Here is a 22,247-nt window from a genome sequence, read left to right as displayed (position 1 = left end):
GAGAGGGAGTAAGAGAGAGAGAGAGAAAGACGCTGAGAGACAGGGAGAGAGATAGGGAAAGGGAGAGAGAGAGTGAGAGAGAGGGAGTAAGAGAGAGGGAGAGTAAAAGAGAGGGAGAGAGAGAAAGACGCTGAGAGACAGGGAGAGAGAGGGAAAGGGAGAGAGAGAGTGAGAGAGAGGGAGAGGGAATTAAAGAGACTGGCACGACTGTTACTGCGCTCCTGAGTCGCTTGGAGAAACTTGATCTGATCGATCTCTTGCGGAGCCCCAGAGAGCCGTGGGGGACCCCTGCTTCCCGTCCCCTGCTCAATCCCAGTCGACGCTTGTGCCGCCTGGAAACAGGTGAACTGGAAGAGGTAGTCGGAGTTGCTTCATATGGGCTTTTTGTTGCTTTGACTGGGATTTCCTACGCTCAAAATTCCAGTGTTTAATTCCGACTGTGCTGCTCTTCTGGATCTTTACACTCTGGAGTCAATTGGGAGTTTATTTTGGTGTCAGCAGTCACGCATTTCCATGGAATCGCTGGCTGACAGTTAACATGTAAGTGCCTTTGCTGTGCTGACTGTTGCATGAAAGCATGAATATTGTAGTTATAAAGTGGTTAAGCTGGAACAGTCTCCGGTCAGACTCAAGCTTTTAGGGATAAAATGGACTCTACCTACTTCACTGATGGCGATTAGTAATTCTAATAATTATAATTTGCAGCGTTTCAGGGGACTGATTGAAAAAGAAAAGAGTTTCATCTGTAACTTTGAATGCAAACTATGGTCTTGCAGCTTGGGTAAAGCCAGGACTATGCACTAAACCGAATTTCAAATCAATGGAGCAGACAGTGCATGAATAAACGCACTATGTGAGTGCAAAAGCCCGCGAGGTGTGTGAGAGGCAGGAAGCAAATGAGGTGTGTGAGGCAGAAAGCCCGTGAGGTGTGTGAGGCAGAAAGCCCACAATGTGTGAGAGGCAGGTAGCCTGTGAGGTGTGTGAGGCAGAAAGCCCGTGAGGTGTGTGAGAGGCAGAAAGCCCACAATGTGTGTGAGGCAGGTAGCCCGTGAGGTGTGTGTGAGGCAGAAAGCCCACAATGTGTGTGAGGCAGGTAGCCCGTGAGGTGTGTGTGAGGCAGAAAGCCCACAATGTGTGTGAGGCAGGTAGCCCATGAGGTGTGTGAGAGGCAGAAAGTCCACAATGTGTGAGAGGCAGAAAGCCCACAATGTGTGTGAGGCAGGTAGCGCGTGAAGTGTGTGAGAGGCAGAAAGCCCACAATGTGTGTGAGGCAGGTAGCCCGTGAGGTGTGTGTGAGGCAGAAAGCCCACAATGTGTGTGAGGCAGGTAGCCCATGAGGTGTGTGAGAGGCAGAAAGTCCACAATGTGTGAGAGGCAGAAAGCCCACAATGTGTGTGAGGCAGGTAGCGCGTGAAGTGTGTGAGAGGCAGAAAGCCCACAATGTGTGAGAGGCAGGTAGCCTGTGAGGTGTGTGAGGCAGAAAGCCCACAATGTGTGAGAGGCAGGTAGCCTGTGAGGTGTGTGAGAGGCAGAAAGCCCACAATGTGTGAAAGAGGCAGAAAGCCCACAATGTGTGTGAGGCAGGTAGCGCGTGAAGTGTGTGAGAGGCAGAAAGCCCACAATGTGTGAGAGGCAGAAAGCCCGTGAGGTGTGTGAGAGGCAGAAAGCCCACAATGTGTGAGAGGCAGAAAGCCCGTGAGGTGTGTGAGAGGCAGAAAGCCCACAATGTGTGTGAGAGGCAGAAAGCCCACAATGTGTGAGAGGCAGAAAGCCCGTGAGGTGTGTGAGAGGCAGAAAGCCCACAATGTGTGAGAGGCAGAAAGCCCACAATGTGTGTAAGAGGCAGAAAGCCCACAATGTGTGTGAGGCAGGAAGAGTCGTGGAGTCTAAGAACAATTCTGCTGTTTAGTTAAATTAACAGTCCCAAGCCAAGCTGCATGACATTTTAGTACTGCGATGCATTACTCTAACATAATAGTATTAATACTACATTTGCTTCAGATAGCAAATGTTTGTATCATAACTGCAATAATTATTATTATTATTCCTGCCCACGGCTGATCTGTCTCATCTCTTAAAGTTTCAGCTGAAGCACACATGCTAATCATCACATTAGCGGCTGACGTTCCCTGATGGGGGGGGGGTCATAGACAGGGCGCTGATAGGGATGTGGGTCCACACATTTTACTGTGGGGGACCCCAAAGTCCAGGACTGGGCATTGGAAGCTGGCTCTGCCCTATGGTAGGGTGAAGCTCAGTGTGTCTGTGTGGGGGAGGCGCGTGGGGGAGGCGCGTGGGGGAGGCGCATGTGGCTCTGGTTGACACTACCTCTTACCATGGTGTTCTCGTATCCCAGCAAGACTCACACCCAGTACGAGCATCAGACAGTAAGTGGCACGCATCTGGCACAAGTCATTATAAAGCGCACACTGTGTAGCTGTTGTGTAGATATCCCATAATGATCAGGCTGGACTCGGCTGGGTGGAGTGTAACGCTGGCTAGTCCCCACCCCCCCCAGATCCACCCCTGGATGTACAAACCCCTCAGCACTTTAGCCTCTGAGCCCCCCAGTGGTGGGGGTCAAAGGCCTAACGCAGTCAGTTATCAGTGTTTTTAGAGTATGTGGTTCAGCTGAGATGAGCACCCCCCCCCCATCACCATGGAAACATCTTACCTGTGGCACTTGGGCCAGATATGTTTTCCCTGGGTCATGCAGTCTATCCCATTTGCCCCCTTAGCAGTGCAGCTAAGTGCGACATGCTGGCTGAGATTCACCTCCAGCACCCTGCAGCTGTGCTTGGGAGTCTTTCAGAACAGGCCGGTGTGTTTGCGTCACTAGATCATCTCACCTGAAGCATGACTGGCTTTTTTCGATGGAAAATATTTCACTGGCGTCATTCAGGATGTTCAGCTCCCTGACCCGACAGTGCCCCCCCTGGGCTGCTGCATGATGGCTTCCCACTCTGTGGGCCTCTCTTCTGAGGTCATGGGCTACAAGCGGCTGAAGGCCAGAATTGTTGCGTCAGATAAACCGCTAGCTCCCGCTGAGAGCTGCTTTCTGCCTCTCGCTCATGTTACTCTGGCTGTGACAGCGCCGAACATGGGGTGTGTTGGAGGCCCCTGGGCCTGCCCAGCTTATCCTGTCCTCAGGGCGTGCTTTGTTTGCTCGCCGATACGCATTGGCTGATATCCGTGTGCCGATTAGATTGAGAAGCGTGTCTGTTCACACACGTGTTCCCCACAGCATGTGTGCATGCATGTTTGCCTGGGCCCTGCCTGCCGCTGCCCCTCCAGCGTTACGCTGGCTTCCTCGCTGGGAACGTGCTCCGCTCTGCTCTGCCCGCTTTTCCTTCCCATTCCCACAAATTCTTCTCTCTGGTAATTGTGACTCATATGCTTGAAAGAGAGTCGCATGTTTTTCATGTTCCTCTGTGGGCGACACCCCCCACGCGCAGCTGCCTGGCCGTCCGCCAGCCTCTCTGGACTCTCCCAACATGCGAGCCGCCGTAACGTGGCATGAACTGAGCTGAGCAGTGTGTGCCACCAGTCGCTTTCCGCTGCCATTATGTTCAGGCGCTCTGCATGGACGCCTCACCTCAGCTTGTCCTATTTCTTATCTGCATATGAGGGCTTTCTGGCCTCCTGGGCCCATACAGAGAGTCAGGTCACATGACCTGACAGTTCCCGTGCCCCAGCTGCCCACCTGTGCTCAGACTGGCCACGGCCCATTCAATAAACCAGCCCTAGAGCTGAGATACAGCACCACCTCCTGGATCCACTGCATGCTTATTAATAACAAGGTCTTTTACTCGCAAAGTGCCCCCACTGGCAGCTCTGGCCTCAAACACAACCAAGGTCCCTATTTTGTACGGTTTACAGCCTTTCTCTGGTTCTCAGGCTTGTAAACCTCTGTTGCATTAATTTCACTAGTTCAAGTGACATTTACGACACCCTGTGCGGGCAGGTCAGTAAATGGCAAGGGAGTCCCGGCCCTGGAGAGATGCTCTGTGCTTCTCAGCTCACCCCTTTGCCTCCCTGTGGCACCTACCTCAAGTCAGGTCAAGTCAATTCAAGCAAAGCTTTATTGTCAACTCAGCTGTATACGGGACACGATGAAACAAAATCACGGTCCTCCTGAACGCACAGTGCAACATTCGTGACAGGACAGACATTACAATGAAGACTAGCCTATCTACCTCACTATCTAACATGACATGACATGACATGACATAACATAAAAACCAATGAAGAGGCACACAATATAACACTGCCCCCCCCCCCATCCAGTGTAGGTATGTTGGAGAGCACCTGGGAATGACTAGAGAAAATGCAGGTGTTTCACCTGAGAAACGGAGCAGGGGGCCACAGCAGCCGGCGAATGCAGAGCAGGTGTGGGAAACATCGCACTCTGCCTGATCTCAGCATGTGACATGACCCCCCCAGTACTGCCAGGACCCCAAAACCTCCCTCACATTCATGTTATTGAGTGAAGCCAGGGTCCAGTCACTGACCAATTAATGCACTTTTAATGACTAAGGGGACCTGGAGACTGCGGAGAACTGTGAAGCATGTGAAGCATTAACCTGTGTTGTGAGCTGGTGCCGGCAGGTGGCAGGGCGGATGGAAACGCGAGTGTGTGACAGTGAGGCACCCAGTGCTGACAGCTTTGCTAAAACCATTAAATAAAGTCATACCCCGTGTCAGGAGTAACTCTAGGTGAGTGACTCAGTGCGTCAAGATGTTTGTCCCCAGCTGTGGGCGGCCTGAGACCAGTCGCTAATGACTGCCTCTCCACCCACAGAGCGAGGGGCCGCGTTAGTGCGGTGTGACAAATACATTCCCGGTGTTAGTGTCTCCGGGCAGTGCTGTGTGTTTGTATAACATCTTGACTTCTTGGCCCAGATTCCACCCAGATCCCACTGCGAAACAGAAACGTTCCGCTGTACTAATTTGTTGACTCTTCTAAAGCTCTGCAAACACTGCGCCAGGCCAGAGGGCGCTGGCTGCTGCATGCACCCGCTGACTCTCTGATTCCCAGCTCACTCGACCTCATTAGTCAATGAGTCCACCAGCAAACCACTGCCCCTTGTGGCCGGAAGAGTCTGACACACTTCCCAAAAAAAAAAACGATTAGTCCAGCTCCCCTTGACCAATGTGTCAGGGCAAACTTGAGCTGGGCCACACGACAAGTTGACCTCATACAAAAGAGATGACTCTGGTGTCGTGGCAGGGAGAGAAAGGAGCTAGGATGATGAGGGACCAGTACTAGTTAACAATGATTTTGCCTTGAGGAACTCATTCCCTTATGCTCACTTACCAGGTTAGGCACCATGAAGTGACCACGAACAGCCTTTTGATGAGGTCTCCTGGAATACAGGGTGAGCAGGGGGAGGGGCTTATAGCAAGGAGTACCACAGCGCGTAGCTTTAACACTCATGAAGAGCTCGGGAAACATGTGGTGTCACCATCAGTCACGTAACTAATTAGCAAAAACATGGTGACTGTCTGTGATGGGTTGGCGCCCCATCCAGGGTTGGTCCCTGCCTTGAACCTGCATCTTCAGGGCTAGGCTCCGGACCCCCGTGACCATGCATAGGACTCCCCCAGGGATGTGGGTCGCTTTTTGAAGGGGATGTCAGAGATGTGAGCTGGTGCTCGGTGACAGATGAGGCAGGAGCAGGCACCGCGGATCTGGCTGACCGCACGTTGTCCTTCGGTCTGTACCGCTGCTCCCTCGCTGCCACTGAGCTTTCGGCTCCCAGATTGATGTGATACTTCCATCATTATCTCTCTGTCTCTTCACAGATTTATTGTAGACAGGTAGACCTGCACGGGCGCCATCTTCTTCTCCTGTGAGGATGTTCAATGTGAGATGAGCAGGGCTGCTAAATATTTATGGCAGGCAGTGTATGTAGGAGTGTCCTGTCTATCAGTATCGTTTTGGGTTGCCTAGGAAGTTTTCTGAAGATTTTCTGATGCCACAATATCTGGTACGTATCTTAAAGACTTGGGTCTGACCTGTTATCGTTTGCTGCTTGGTTTTACTCTGCATTCCTCTGATTACAAATCCAAGTGGTTAAAGGGGATCCATGACCTTTTGTTTAAACAGTAGGTCATTCTGTTGGGCACCCTGTCCCTGAATCCACCTGGCCACCCCCCACCCCAGCTGCCCCTGTGTACCTGGGCTGAATGTCTGGAATCGAGTCTGAGTTTGAAGGCATAGGCCCCCGAGGCTCCACCCTTGCGTAAAAATACCCGAGAGCTGTCATCGCTGGCGGAAGGACATTGGGAATTCCTGCGAATGCCTTGAATGTTGAGGATCTTTGTGGAGGGGGGGGGGGGGGTGGTGGGCTCCTGGTCAGCCTGGATGGCAGGGGTACCAAAAGCTGCCTGCTCTGTTTTCAGGGGGTGTTGTGGCCCCCGGCTGTAGGGCCTTTTCATGGGACATTTGTGTATGTTTTCCATGTCACTAATTCACTTTAGGGTTGTGGTTTGTCTTTTTGTGCATCATAATATACATCCTGAGGCTGGCATGAGAGAAGCGGTGAAGAGGGCAGCTAAGTCAGGGGCTGCGTTATTGACACCACGAGAAGTTCATTCAAACACAAGAGATCTGTGCGATCTGTGCAGTCGCATCCATGTCTGCCTCATCAGTGATCTTCTGTGTCTTTTGCTCCTACCCTAGATCAAACAGTACAGCTAGACGGACCAGATCTGAACACCCTGCAAGCGTAAATCTGCATCGGACCCAAAGGAGCAGAATCAGCCCCAGGCTCAGAGTCATCCAGGAACCATCTGACAGACAGAAGGCAGTGCGGCTTTATAAAAGGTCCCAGACTCTGCAATGTGCTCTCTGACTCAGTGGAGATGAGTCTTACAGAGAAGCACTATGTTCTTCACACAGAGACGGTGACTCTTCCAGCCTTGACCCAAATCACATGCTAAAATTCAATAGCAATACATTACACTACCCTTGACATAAGGCTCCTAGCTCACAATCTGAGAAATTCCTGCAATGAATTTAGTATGGGAACGGTATGTATCAGCCAGCACCATGGATGGCCGTCACACAGCATTGGGAGACCCCAGTATGAGAACAAATGCATCTGTAAACCCAGTCTGACCATAGCTGTAGATGACATCTGATGAGCTTCTTCTAAACCCCTGAAACTAAAGGTTGTGGGTTGTGGAGATGGATCGGGAGAATCAGTCTGCTGAGCAGTTTTTTGGAAACACCTCTGCCGGTGATTCCTGGGATAAGACCGTCCTCTTGGGTTTGCAGGTTTCCCTCTCAGCCATCCTGGCCATGGTTACCCTGGCTACAGTGCTCTCTAACGCCTTCGTGGTCACTGCCATCTTTCTGACACGGAAGCTACACACTCCGGCCAATTTTCTGATTGGTTCTCTGGCGGTGACAGACCTCCTTGTTTCCATCCTGGTCATGCCCATCAGTATCGTCTACACGGTAAGCAAGACCTGGTCCTTCGGTCAGATCGTGTGCACCATATGGTTATCGTCTGACATCACCTTCTGCACAGCCTCCATCTTGCACTTGTGTGTCATCGCTCTGGACCGCTACTGGGCCATCACGGATGCGCTGGAGTACTCCAAGCGGCGCACCACGTGCCGTGCTCTGGCCATGATTGCTGTGGTCTGGATCATCTCCATCTCCATCTCCATGCCTCCACTCTTCTGGCAGCAAGCGAAGGCCCAGGAGGAGGTTACGATGTGCGTAGTGAACACGGACAAGATCTCCTATACGCTCTACTCTACCTTCGGGGCCTTCTATGTGCCTACTGTACTCCTGGTCATCCTGTATGGCCGCATCTACATAGCCGCCCGTTCCCGGATCTTCAAGACGCCCTCGACCCGGGGCAAGCGCTTCACCACCGCGCAGCTCGTCCACAATTCGGCAGGTTCGTCCCTCAGCTCCATCAATTCCACCTCTAACCAGGAGGGGGCGCACTTTCGGCCTGGGAGTGGCAGGGCCGTTGAAGCGGGGGTCGAGGTGGGTTTGAGTGGCGGCTCGCCCCTTTTCACCAACAGCGTCAAGGTGAGGCTAGGTGACGCCATTGCTGAGCGAAAGCGCATCAGCGCTGCCCGTGAGAGAAAGGCCACCAAGACTCTGGGCATCATACTAGGTGCCTTTATCGTCTGCTGGTTGCCCTTCTTTGTAGTCACCCTGGTGATGGGGATCTGCAAGGACTGCTGGTCCCACCCAGTGCTCTTTGACGTCTTCACCTGGCTTGGCTACCTGAACTCCCTCATCAACCCTGTGATCTACACAGTCTTTAATGATGAGTTCAAGCAGGCTTTCCACAAACTCATCAAGTTCAAGCGCTGCAACTGAAGAGCATCGTGAGGCCTTCTGTACTGTCCTCCTCCAGCTCCCCCGCTCGTGTCTGTGTGAAAACAGGATTAAGAATCAGCAGATCCCAATGTGATGTGGTGTTTGTCATTTCATGAGCATATGCTACAACACACATTTTGTTGTTGCTTGTTGTATCTGCCTGTGTGTTGGATCCTGTGCCGAAAGTGAATTTTCTTTTAAATGCATGCAGAACACAACTGCGGACACCTAATGCTGGCCCTGCCCTTATTGTAGGTGTCTGCAGTGGGTATATGCAGGATTATCGCCTCTTTATGGATCCTAAGTCACTCAAATGGTTCTCAGAAGGGAGCTTAAAGGACTTTTTCTTAATAGCTGTGATGTCTGTACTTTTCTGTTCTTTAATGCTAATGGTCATGAAAGACTGAAACATGGAGTGAAGCCGCTCTTCAGGAACAGAAAGAGACAGAAAATTCCCCAGGAACTACAGCTCTCCAGTTTCCTCAGACCCTACAGCTTCCCCAGCCACTACAGCTTCCCCACACCCTACAGCTTCCTCTGGCACTGCAGCTTCCCCAGCCACTACAGCTTCCCCACACCCTACAGCTTCCTCTTGCACTGCAGTTTCCTCAGACCCTACAGCTTCCCCAGACCCTACAGCTTCCCAGACACTACAGCTTCCTCTGGCACTGCAGCTTCCTCAGACCCTACAGCTTCCCCAGACACTACAGCTTCCTCTGGCACTGAAGCTTCCACAGACCCTACAGCTTCCTCTGGCACTGCAGCTTCCTCAGACCCTACAGCTTCCCCAGACACTGCAGCTTCCTCAGACACTATAGCTTCCTCTGACATGGCAGCTTCCTCAGACCCTACAGCTTCCCCAGACACTGAAGCTTCCACAGACCCTACAGCTTCCTCTGGCACTGCAGCTTCCTCAGACCCTACAGCTTCCCCAGACACTATAGCTTCCTCTGGCATGGCAGCTTCCCCAGACACTACAGCTTCCTCTGGCACTGCAGCTTCCTCAGACCCTACAGCTTCCCCAGACACTATAGCTTCCCCAGACACTACAGCTTCCTCTGGCACTGAAGCTTCCACAGACCCTACAGCTTCCTCTGGCACTGCAGCTTCCTCAGACCCTACAGCTTCCCCAGACACTGCAGCTTCCTCAGACACTAGAGCTTCCTCTGGCACTGCAGCTTCCTCAGACCCTACAGCTTCCCCAGACACTGCAGCTTCCTCTGGCACTGCAGCTTCCTCAGACCCTACAGCTTCCCCAGACACTATAGCTTCCTCTGGCATGGCAGCTTCCCCAGACACTACAGCTTCCTCTGGCACTGCAGCTTCCTCAGACCCTACAGCTTCCCCAGACACTATAGCTTCCTCTGGCATGGCAGCTTCCCCAGACACTACAGCTTCCACTGGCACTGCAGCTTCCCCAGACACTACAGCTTCCCCAGACACTACAGCTTCCTCAGACACTACAGCTTCCTCTGGCACTGCAGCTTCCTCAGAACCTACAGCTTCCTCAGACACTATAGCTTCCTCTGGCATGGCAGCTTCCCCAGACACTACAGTTTCCTCTGGCACTGCAGCTTCCCCAGACACTACAGCTTCCCCAGACACTACAGCTTCCTTTGGCACTGCAGCTTCCCCAGACACTACAGCTTCCTCTGGCACTGCAGCTTCCTCAGACCCTACAGCTTCTTCTGGCACTACAGCTTTCCCAGCTTCCCCTGGAGCTACAGTTTCCTGAGACTCTACAGCTTCCTCTGGCACTGCAGCTTCCTCAGACACTACAGCTTCCTTTGAGTATCTGTTGGTTTCCACTGTGTGTAACATCAGACTCTACCTGCTACAGTGTTTTAACCATGTTAATAAAGAGCTACTGAAGTACAGAGAAAATGAAACAATTATTTTCTGTGTGAGTGTGTGTGTGTCTGTGTGTGTGTGTGTGTGTGTGGGGGGGGGTGTTCTGCACCCTGCCCACCAGTTGATCTGTAGATGGCTGGAATCTTTCAGAATACTATGACCTAGATAGGGGGGTGATCACAGGATTATCTTGACACATCCGCTGTCCTTCACCAGTGCTGGGGTCCCTGAGTGAGATCTGTTGTCCTTCATAAGCACTGGGGTCACCAGCCAGCCCCCGTCCCACTATTGCCTTGACAAGCTTTAACTGGTGTCTTTAAATTGCCTGCAATTGTCTGTATGTGTCCAGTAATGAACTGGCATCCCGTCCAAGGTGGACTCTAGCCTTGTGTCCCGTGCTGCCTGGGACAGACAATGCAATGGATATTATAGACAGTCCCGGCATAAGAATGTCCGACTTACAGACAACTCATACTTAAGAAAGAACCGCCACCAAGCCTATTACATTAAACATTTGGGTTAAATAAAAACCAATATGCTTCACAATAACGAATGGATGCGCTATTTTCACGGGACGCACCTGTGAAAACATCGCACAACCTCGGCGGATCTTCGGCTCGAGGTACAGAACTGCATGTAACGTGGGAGCTGCCTGTACGGATATACCTCTGAGTCTGAGTACCAGATACAGGGCCTGTGCTGCACTGTGCACTGCAGACCACGGTGGTTCCTGGGTCCCAGGGTGGGTCATCATCATAAGCTGAATCTGAGCCCCGTAATCATGTTTCCGCGGTAATCTGTCTGTCTCAGTCATCAGACGCTCCTTAATGCAGCGTGGCGATTGCCATGTCCCCAACCTCTCCTGTGTGTTTGGCCTTCTGATGCCAATCGTCTTGTGTCACCGACGTCCTCCCCGCACCATAAACAAACAAGGTTGCCTATTGAAGCTGAACACTCACACTGTTTTGACCCTCATCACTGGGCATCACTGTCACATGGTCTGTCGGGGGGGGGGGGGCATCAGAGGAGTTGTACACTGTCCTGCCTGGTAGAAGCAAAACAGGAGGAGTCCTGTGAATTTAAAGCCCTACAATTGAAAAACAAAACAATGTCTGCTTAGATGGGGACAGCAGGGGCACCGTAGTGTAACCTCGCCCCCACCTGCCCCCTGCTGAGCTCATCTTGGGGCCCTTGAGAGGCTTTTTGAACCTTTATGTGATGCCTGCTGTCTTTTCAAGTAGTATGAGAGCCAGTGAGCAACTATTCAAGTCATATTTTGACATAGATCGCAGGCCGGCTCACTTATGTGCGGAGCGCAGCCATTTGGGGTCATACTGACCCCGCATGCGTGTTTCTGCACACAGAGACCTCGAGAAAACCGCTACAGGCCTGAATGCTGGAAATGAAGAATGACCTTGAAGCTTTGTGATTCATCTCACCTGCCATGTACGCTGACTGACCTTTGGCCCCACACAAGTGCTACATGAAAAGAGTGGCAGAGAGGCAGAGAATGGGCATAGAACACTCTAGAAGCCCCCACAGAGAAAAAAATCAGCACAATCCCTGTGTTGCTTTGTCTCCTGGAAATGCTGCTTGTTCTGGTCCTTCTGGAGCCCCTGAAATGCTGCTTGTTCGGGTCCTTCCGGAGCCTCTGAAATGCTGCTTGTTCTGTTCCTTCCGGAGCCCCTGAAATGCTGCTTGTTCTGTTCCTTCCGGAGCCTCTGAAATGCTGCTTGTTCTGTTCCTCCCGGAGCCCCTGAAATGCTGCTTGTTCTGGTTCTTCTGGAGCCCCTGAAATGCTGCTTGTTCTGGTCCTTCCAGAGCCTCTGAAATGCTGCTTGTTCTGTTCCTTTCGGAGCCCCTGAAATGTTACTTGTTCTCGTTCTTCCAGAGCCCCTGAAATGCTGCTTGTTCTGATCCTTCCGGAGCCTCTGAAATGCAGCTTGTTCTGGTTCTTCTGGAGCCCCTGAAATGCTGCTTGTTCTGGTTCTTCTGGAGCCCCTGAAATGCTGCTTGTTCTGGTTCTTCCGGAGCCCCTGAAATGCTGCTTGTTCTGGTTCTTCTGGAGCCCCTGAAATGCTGCTTGTTCTGGTCCTTCCGGAGCCTCTGAGTGCAGCTTCAGTCACGCCACTTTGGTGCTTAGGGGTGACAGGGAGACAGATTTACCATTAGATTACACTGGTATACAGTGATTTTGGTGCCAACAATGTTTGAACGGTTTTATATTAAGTTTAAGGTGCTGATTATGAATATGACTTCGGTTTTGGCAGATTGGCTCTAGTTTCTGACATATTTAATAGTTAATTAATCTATTAATTAACGCAACACGTTTGAAAAGCATTCAGAATTACAAGAATATTTTAAATTTAGTTACAACTAGTAAGTAAACAGTCTTCTAAAAAAGAAATAAAAAAAATCTAACAGTGATAAGAAAAATGTATGCATGATTTGATTAATTAATACAATTTTAATTAGTTATTAATTGTTATTAATGTCAATGCTTCAAAAAAACGCTGTTTATGCGATTTCCTTTTAAGTGTAACATCAGGACATCCATGTTGGAGACTCCAGCAGCAGTCTGCCATCATGCGTATGTCCCCTCTGCCTTGATATCTCTCCTCCATCACCCTCATATCCTGGTGGAACCTCTCGCCTTGTTCCTCGCTGAAGCTTCCTGTTTTCTGTGTTATCAGTGATCTGGTGTGTGGGTGGAGCTGACATGATATCGGATCCTGTGTGATCCACAGACCGCGGCTATTAGATCCATTCGCTCGCTTTTGTTCTGGGCCTTTCGGATTCTTCAGTTTTGTTTGTTTGTTTGTGTCATCGCCATTTGGCAGCATTTCAGTGTGGGCGCATCCTAAAATTAAGACGAAAATAGGATTAGCCGACGCGCATCCTCAAAGTCGGCCGAGCAGATCTACGGGCTACTCAGGAAGATGCGAGATGGGAGATGCCTGCTGTTATTTCCACTGGACAAAACAGGCGACCATGGCAGCATAATCAACCTTTCTCCAGCTGGTGATAAGATCATGCAGGAACAGCTGAAAGTCACAGAACAACAGCAACATGGCACATAGCAAAGGCCTAATGGTGTTTGTGTGTGTTTATCTGTCTGTGTGTGTCTCTGTGTGTCTGTGTGTCTGTGTGTCTGGACGGCTCTGCACTCAGCTTCCTGCATACATATCCACATCTTGTTTATGGCTCCCATTGCTGACTCACCCGTGCGGTAAAAGGGAAATATGTAAACAGACAATCAGGTGGCTGAAACTAGTTAAGTGACTGGTCAGTGAGGTGGTGGAAACTGGTTAAGTGACTGGTCAGTGAGGTGGTGGAAACTGGTTAAGTGACTGGTCAGTGAGGTGGTGGAAACTGGTTAAGTGGCTGGTCAGTGAGGTGGTAGATCTTGTAATCTGTGGGCTGAACACTCGATGGCTGATTCAGCTAAAGGCCACCGGGACACCGAGACACTGGGACCTCGGGGGGGGGGGGGGGGGGCACGGGTTGGCTGGAAGCTGGGGTCTATGCCTGAGCGGCCTTCTTCACCCATCCCACTGAGCAGATGGAACTGAAACATGGATGTGTGGGTCCATCACGTAAAAAGAACGACTTGTGTGAGATTTAATTACCACAGCGGAGGATCTCAAATTATGTAAAGACATTATAGATTATCTGATGTCTGCTTTACTGCAAAAACCATCGCACTACAAATCAAATCTGAAGAAAATGTCTGTGAAAGCTCCTTCAACCTACATTCCTGGCTGGGTGCCATCCGTCCAGCTACTGCCTGTTCTGATTATCCATTCAGGATGATCACTCAGGACCTCCTCTCTCCTCCTACTGCACGCAGAGGTGAAAACTCCACAGCTCACCTCCTGCTAGGTCAGTCTTGTTTATTCTGGACGCTGGGGTCAGAGATGGAGGAAGCGAAGCCTGATACTTGGACTGGAGAAGGTAGCCCTGGGCTGTCATTTTCTGGCAGGTCTAGCTCACTTCTCCCTGGTTTAAACCACACAGTGATTGACGGGGCACCGTGATCCGGCCCAAGCCTTCCTGAAAAAGTGGGCACCCAAAAATATTTTAATGGTTTATGGTGTTTGGGCAGGAAATGACAACTTGCAAATTGACTGCTGTGCTGCAGAACTTTAAAAATATCCCACAAGGTCGTTCGGATGAAGCCCATCTCTGTAAACGACGCCGGTGTTCAGCAGCTTGTGGAGGGTCCTTTTTGGATTTCGGGCAAATGGCCCTCAAACTCTCACCCCAGACCCCCTGCTGCCCTGATCCTGCATACCAGCTGTCATGGTTATTAAAGGCACCCCCAAGGCCAAGGGCAAATTGAAACCAAGCCCCCCCCCCAGGCCCCCGGCCTTTCGGCCCCAGCCCCCGCTGGCCCGGCTGATGGCCGCTTCACGCTGGATTATTTATTTCTGCCCTTCATTTCCGCTGAAGGCAGCAGCTGATAAGGATAGACAGTCCTGTGTCCTCAGGCAGTTATTACAGAATCAGTATATGCCGCCATCGCTGGAGCGAACTGGAGTAGACCACAGTGACACGCTGGGGAGGAGTGTGACGACTGGGCAGTATCACCCCTGAACACTGGCTGGATTTATCAAACAAAGAGAGAGGGCAGACATGGGACAGAGAGAGAGAGAGAGAGAGAGATGGGGAAGAGAGACAGGGGGAGAGAGAGGGAGACGGGGGAAGAGAGACAGGGGGAGAGAGAGAGACGGGGAAGAGAGACGGGGGAGAGAGAGGGAGACGGGGGAAGAGAGACAGGGGCGAGAGAGAGAGACGGGGGAAGAGAGACAGGGGGAGAGAGAGGGAGACGGGGGAAGAGAGACAGGGGGAGAGACGGGGGAAGAGAGACAGGGGCGAGAGAGAGGGAGACGGGGGAAGAGAGACAGGGGGAGAGACGGGGGAAGAGAGACAGGGGCGAGAGAGAGAGACGGGGGAAGAGAGACAGGGGGAGAGACGGGGGAAGAGAGACAGGGGCGAGAGAGAGAGACGGGGAAGAGAGACGGGGGAGAGAGAGGGAGACGGGGGAAGAGAGACAGGGGGAGAGACGGGGGAAGAGAGACAGGGGGAGAGACGGGGGAAGAGAGACAGGGGCGAGAGAGAGAGACGGGGAAGAGAGACGGGGGAGAGAGAGGGAGACGGGGGAAGAGAGACAGGGGGAGAGACGGGGGAAGAGAGACAGGGGCGAGAGAGAGAGACGGGGAAGAGAGACGGGGGAGAGAGAGGGAGACGGGGGAAGAGAGACAGGGGGAGAGACGGGGGAAGAGAGACAGGGGCGAGAGAGAGGGAGACGGGGGAAGAGAGACAGGGGGAGAGACGGGGGAAGAGAGACAGGGGCGAGAGAGAGAGACGGGGAAGAGAGACGGGGGAGAGAGAGGGAGACGGGGGAAGAGAGACAGGGGGAGAGACGGGGGAAGAGAGACAGGGGCGAGAGAGAGAGACGGGGGAAGAGAGACAGGGGGAGAGAGAGAAACGGGGGAAGAGAGACAGGGGCGAGAGAGAGAGACGGGGAAGAGAGACAGGGGCAAGAGAGAGAGAGACGGGGAAGAGAGATGGGGAGAGAGAGAGAGACAGGGAAGAGAGACGGGGGAGAGAGAGAGAGACGGGGAAGAGAGACAGGGGCAAGAGAGAGAGAGACGGGGAAGAGAGACGGGGGAGAGAGAGAGAGACGGGGAAGAGAGACGGGGGAGAGAGAAATACAGGCAGAGAGATACATAGGCGAAGAGAGAAACATGCAAAGACAGAGGGTGGAGAGAAAGAGAGACGGGAGAGAGAGAAAGATGAGGAGAGAGACAGGAGACAGAGATAGAGACAGGGGCAAAAATGAGATGGAGGAGAGAGATGGTGAGAGAGACAGATGGGAAGAAAGAGGGATGGAGAGAAATAAGGGGAGAGAGAGAACGACAGGGAAAGAAAGAATTCACAAATTACTATATACTGTCAAGTATGGTAACTGTGCGGAGTGCCCAGATGTAGTAAAAACAGCGATTTACACCTGAATTTACATTGTCGATGGCACATTTACTGGTACAGAAACACAATGCTTTCCCATTTATACAGCAGCTGCCTTCTGAGCTGAGCAAACGTGCTGTTTCCGGACGATATATATGCGGCTAATTAATCACAAGACATTCACTCTATACTTTATACTCTATATCAACATTTTACAGTTTTAATTGGCTGATGACCCAAATCCACATTAGAATGAAGCGGTTAGCCGTGTTTTTATAGGTAGGACATTCTGCCTTATAGCATTAAACCTGACATTTAAAGGCAGGTATTTTTAGCTTATGAAAGAAAACTTCAAAATGTCTTTAGGGCAATATTGCCAATCTTTTTCACTTTTATTCTCTTCTCTTCATATTCTTCGTCACATGAGAACCATTCCTGAAGATATCACTCAGAATCAGTGTTGTGCAAGTTACTGAAAATTAAACAGCCCAAATCTACCTTATAGTGCAGAAATATATATAGTTTAATTAGAGTTACATAATTTTAAACAGCCCAAATCTACCTTATAGTGTGTGTGTGTATATATATATATATATATATATATATATATATATATATATATATATATATATATAAATGGCAGCATAGTGGTCTCACTGCTGAAACACGCCGCAGTCATTGGGCGAATGGCGAATGAATATTCAGTAGCCATGTGTCTCCCACGTCGTTCCAGTGAACAAACGACCTCATAGAGATGCTTTGCTGATGGATTTTAAAGCATCGCAGAGACACTGGGTAGTTATATTATTTTAGTGCTGCTGCCGCGACACTGCGAGACAATACAACTGTCAAACTGTATTAGGCACTCACTGCGCTTCCGTGTGGTCGGACGGCGTCAGGGTCATAGACAGGAAATTAGGGGAATCGGCTGCATTCGTCCATTAATTTCTTCACACAAGACAAAAGTAAAGAGTAACAAGCCCATTTAAAAAGTACTTTTAATTGTGTTACTTAATTTGAAAAAGTAATTAGTTACATTGTTTGTTACCGCCAAAAGTGCTGCCACAGTAATGTGTTACTGCCAACACTTCTCAGGGACTTCATCACTTACAGCTGTCAGGAGCCTGAAATCAGAGTGAGACTGAGGGATGCAAAGGATGGGTAAATGGAGCAGGGTGATTAATAAAACTCTCAACCCCCTACACATTCATTGAAAAGCAGAGTAATGCTCGTCTGCGCACTGCGCAGGAAGATGGCCGGCTTGTGGCTGCCTGCTGGCGTTTCTCTGCACTGGCTGCCTGCTGGCGTTTCTCTGCACTGGCTGCATGCGCGTCACTCTGCCACGAAGGGGCCTGCAGCACCTTGAACAAGATCCAAGTCACCACAGGTTTAAAGAAAGTCGTTTATTTTCTGTTGAAGGTATCGGATCTAAGTCATGACAAAATCAGCCCCCAGAATTTAGAATTGAAGCACATCCAGTTGTTTTTTTTTGAGACACCAAAATTGAAATGTTTGCATTTTTGTGAAGTGCCTGTGATTTGCTTAGAGTTCGGGGGGCATCTTGATGCCAGCGCCACATTCTGGACGTGCGAGGTGCATGGTGCTCGTGTCACCAGTGCCGAATAGCGTCACGGTCACACTGTCACCAAGCACAAACGCGGCATTCATCTCGACGCATGAACAGCTGCACAGGAGCAGCGACAGAGGCTGCCCCATGCACCGCGCAGAATAATGAACATCTGCCACACCTTCGTTCTAACTCAGAATCCGCTGCTTAATTAAAATCCTCTTCTTAACGCTGAGATCAAGAGAATGAAGAGAGAATAAAGCATTTACTCCAGTCTGCAGTGCTTCCGTACCCCAGGGTCTGAGGACATGCGGGACCTGGACCGAGCTCCACCAGGCATCCTCACATGAGCAGTAAGCTGGGAATCACTACTGCGCCACACTGGTCACCAGTGGCCGGCCCACGGCACAGTGTGAGAGTTACCCTGAGGCCACCCAGTGACCGACCAGTTTTAACTACACATAGTTTTGAGGTGTACAGGGCGGGAGTAGTGTGGGGGGGGCTGTGGGTTTATAAGGACACACAGAATCTGACATGAAATTTATTTAGCAGAGACTGTTGGCAGTCAGGGTGGCGCGGTGATTAGCGCTGCTGCCTCACAGCAAGTAGGTCCCGGGTCCTTTCTGTGTGTTTGTGTGTGTGCGCCCTGCGGTGTGTTGGCGCCTGGGCAGGGTTGGTTCCCATCTGCGGCCGTTGTTCCTGGGATAGGCTCCGGTCCCCCCCGCGACCCTGGTTGGGATGAAGCACAGTAACAGTACCACCACTCTGCCAACTGTGTGATTTAAACTGGTGAATTTCTAACTATAAGCACAGAATCTTAACCTGCTGAGCCACACAACGCCCCCTGCTGCTGGGACACGTGTCTCACACTGCCTGCCCTGCTGCTAGTGACCCGCAAGAGGACTGAGGCACTGAATCCCAGAGAAGGTAGGAATATCCCAGCCTGTCACTGACACAGCTGTTTAACTCAGTTCTCACCTGCTGCCGCACTAAAGCAGAGACTGTAAATGCACCACCATCGGTGTCCTCACTGCCCCAGCTGGTGTAGCTGTTATGTGGAGAGGGAAATGTTCCATTCAAGGTGCCTTTTGGGAGCCTACCGCAATCACTAGGTGTAAACTAAAACTACAGGGTGCCCCCTACTGTCATAAAACGGTATTGGAAAGGCGCCACTGCTCGCTACGTGTGTGTAAGATTTACGTTTGATAGGCGTCACAGAGGCCGATCCTGAGAATGGTCCTCATGGCATGACAAAGTGCGCCTCATCCAGTTTAGATAAAAACGACGACGACTCCATCCGAGACCCGGCATTAATGTCTTACTTGACTGAACAAAGTAAAGGCAGAGCCGAATTGAGTGGCGTGGCGATAGATGTACTCCCTGAGCCACTCTTCGAACCTAATGAATCTTGGCATTATTGTCCTGGAATATGTCCATTCCAACAGGGAAGAGGGTGTAACCTGGCCATTCAGTAGATTCGGGTACTTAGCTGATTTTACTTTATTGCTGCATAACGTTGCCGAACTGTAATAATAATACAGTCATTGGCTCTTAAGTATTTGTTGATATAAATTCAAATGCCGACTTTTTGGCTAGACAGTGTAGTTTCTACGTTTAGTCCTATAACAATGTCTATTACGCATCAGCAAAAATAACTAGTTCGGCGTGCGTTATTGGATTATAATTTTCGGGTTGGGTGCAACGGTATTTAATTCAGCTGCGGGTAGCGGAGAGCATAAGGAGGGGAACAAAAACGGATGGATGGGAGAATCGATTTAATAAGGCGGCGGCCGCTGCCGCTTCCGCAGAAATGCCAGAAAGGCGCCTTCGGGAGGCTTGGGCGGAAGGTCGGGCTCGCCGGGATCGCAAGGCGATGCGCCGGGCGCCGGGGAGCCTCCGCTCCAAGGGCAGCGAGGCCGGAGTGGAGCGGTGCTTTTCCTTCCCTTTAATGCACGTAAAACGGATATGTGCTTCTGATTTGTAATTTGCAGAGCGCAAGAAATAAATTAACCGTACTAGCTAGTTTTATTTTAATGTCCTTCCAGCGGAAAAATGCGTTCCTTGAATAAATTTACCTGATGAAAGTATATGCCTGTAGGATACTCGTATTTCGTTTTTACTTGCATACCGTATTAAAACCAGTACACAGACTGGCACGTAACCGTGTTATTAAAATAAAGTCATATTGGTTAATATTAACCCTCGTGGTCAGCTGCCCCGGCGGAGGCGCTTCATGCCCGGCGGCGCGTTCATGTACGTGCACGCCCGAATCCCGACCGCCGCGGACGCGCGCGCCAGAGTGGTCTGGTCTGATTTCTCCGATGATCAAGGTCTGGACGCCAAACGCTCTTAATGGTGATTTAAGGAGATACATCGCTGTTCATGTCATAGATAGAGACACAGGTACCCGCACAGCCGTCCCGGACACGAAACCATGCCACGGAACGCCAAACAGGGTCAGAAACACGTGAAAGTGCACGTTAACAACACGTTAACTACGTGTTCTTAAGGTGTATTCCACACGTTAAAATTCGCGTGTTTTGACCTGTTCGGCGTTCCATACCATGCGGGCACCGAGGCCTGTCCCAACCAAGTCCTACCTGGAGGCGCAAAGGCGCAGTGACTTCCCTGTGTTTCAAATCCCTCCCCGTTTTGCAGTTTGATTGATTGTATTTCTTTAAGCTGTAGCGTGCGGCGCTCTGCCTTTACCCAGGTGATCCATGATGTTGACACAACAGAAGACTGGTAAAGTGAGTTTTCCTTGCCTACTAGCTGCTGGGACGATGCTCCGTCTGTGCACTTGCGGCTCCGCACTCCTGGCTATAGATTAATGAAAGCGCTGTAAAATGTGGCTGTGGGGAGGACAACGACTTTGTCACATTAGTACTTTAAGTTTAATTTCCCCCACACCGTTGCGCTCACATCACATCGCAGCTAAGGCACTGATGTGGCTCATTCTTCATCTTTGCAACAAATTGATTGGTTTGCTGTCATTAAAGCCTGAAATGCGTGAATCCCACTAGGAAGTGAGAACTCCTAGGCACGCATATGTAATCTGTGCTGGTTCTCTGTGCCTGGAGCAAAGAGCCAGACTGCAGCTGATGTATGCTTCTGTGTGGCGACTGCCGTTGTGACCAGCAGGATATGTGTGATCCAGTCCCTAATAAAGCTGCCCCCCTTGTCTTCTGAGTGGGATCTGTAGTAATAGGTGAAAGTCATTCAGCATGACGGGGCCCGTTAGTGGCCAGACCCCACGGCTGGGGATGAGGTGTTCCAGCCGCTGCCTGGCCTGGGGGGATGCCTCAAAAGCATAAAGCAGGAAGTGATGCTGTGCGTAAACCAGACGCCGAGGAGAAACGTCTGTTGTGATCCTCTGGGGGACGTACCACCTTCACGGTCCAGTGAGGGGGCACGGTCTGGCCCCACTGGACGGACCACCCCCCCCCCCCACACACACACCCACACCCGGCCATTTCCTTGTCCTGCTGCCAGCTTCAGAGAAAATGAGTAGGGCGCAGGAAATTAATGATATATACTTTATGGTCCTGGCTGCCTTACATGTTCGGTATAACTTGGTGCCCATCTGGCAAAGTCATACCGGCTTTACCTTTTTGCCGTAAATGAAAAAAAAAAAAAATTCTGCTCTCCTTTTAGCCACTGGGTGGCGCCAGAGCGTCATAGTTAATTTTTGCGCCGACAATCCCGCCATTATTGTGCTCTACAGCCGGAGATCATGGTGATTATTCAGCGGATACAAACACAGACTTGTTGGCAAAACACTGACTTTTCAGTTGACAAAATCAAGATATTGGCAGAGGGCAATAAAATGGTTTCATTTAATGTGAAGTGGCTGCGACTGGTTCATAAACAGCGGGAGATTCATGGGAGGTGAGAAAACATGCTGACTAAATGCTTCACTTTGGCGATTAACGTGTAAAAACAGTCGTAGGTGAAGAAATGAAAATCTAGTTATTCTGGGATAAGTCTAATGTTGGTTTGGCTCACCTAACAAACATGCAAGATCACGAGAAAACAGACAAGCTGGCTAACTGGCGTGCAAGAACTCAAGATACACACCCATTCACACACACACACACACACACACACACACATACCAAATAAAAGGCACAGTGTACTTATGGTCTCAGCCTAATCCCATTCCTAGCCATACTGTTCTGGCACAGACCCATTAATAGCCTTGGCTTGCTCTCTCACCCAAGGTCTCAGCTGACTTGTGGGAGGTTCTGTGTTTGCTGACCGGTTCCTGTCCGGTTTATCACCTTTGGGCTCTCCTGAAGGCAGTTGTGACACAGGGGCGATTGATAGTGAAAGAATACAAATAAAATTCTGATGCTGAGTTTATCTTACGGTGTAAGAGGTGAAAATGTCAGCCATTACAGACAAGGTGGCCTCAGTTTCCTGACCTAGTGTTTGGAGTTTCCCTGGAGCAGACTTCACTGAAACACCTGCCTATTCTCCACAGAAACGCTTTTCATGCGCGACAGGATC

The 22,247-nt window shown here is 50.7% G+C and overlaps 1 protein-coding gene across 3 annotated transcripts in view; it reads left to right on the top strand.

Moving 5' to 3' along the window:
- Window positions 1–8,982, top strand: part of htr1d (5-hydroxytryptamine (serotonin) receptor 1D, G protein-coupled) — a 9,888-nt gene extending 906 nt beyond the window's left edge. Inside the window, exons 1-2 of one of the 3 annotated variants that reach the window (XM_048975754.1) lie at window positions 235–356; window positions 6,686–8,982. In XM_048975754.1, the coding sequence (XP_048831711.1) occupies window positions 7,193–8,350 (1,158 nt within the window). In that variant the 5' untranslated portion in view covers window positions 235–356; window positions 6,686–7,192 and the 3' untranslated portion in view covers window positions 8,351–8,982. Of the gene's footprint in view, window positions 1–234; window positions 541–6,685 lie in introns of those variants that run through there. The other 2 variants (XM_048975753.1, XM_048975755.1) reach the window with 2 other exon arrangements.
- The last annotated feature ends 13,265 nt before the right edge of the window (window positions 8,983–22,247 follow it).

The sequence above is a fragment of the Brienomyrus brachyistius genome, chromosome 14 (assembly GCF_023856365.1).
Source record: "Brienomyrus brachyistius isolate T26 chromosome 14, BBRACH_0.4, whole genome shotgun sequence".
Lineage (NCBI taxonomy): Eukaryota > Metazoa > Chordata > Actinopteri > Osteoglossiformes > Mormyridae > Brienomyrus > Brienomyrus brachyistius.
This window is presented reverse-complemented; position numbering and strand designations above follow the sequence as displayed.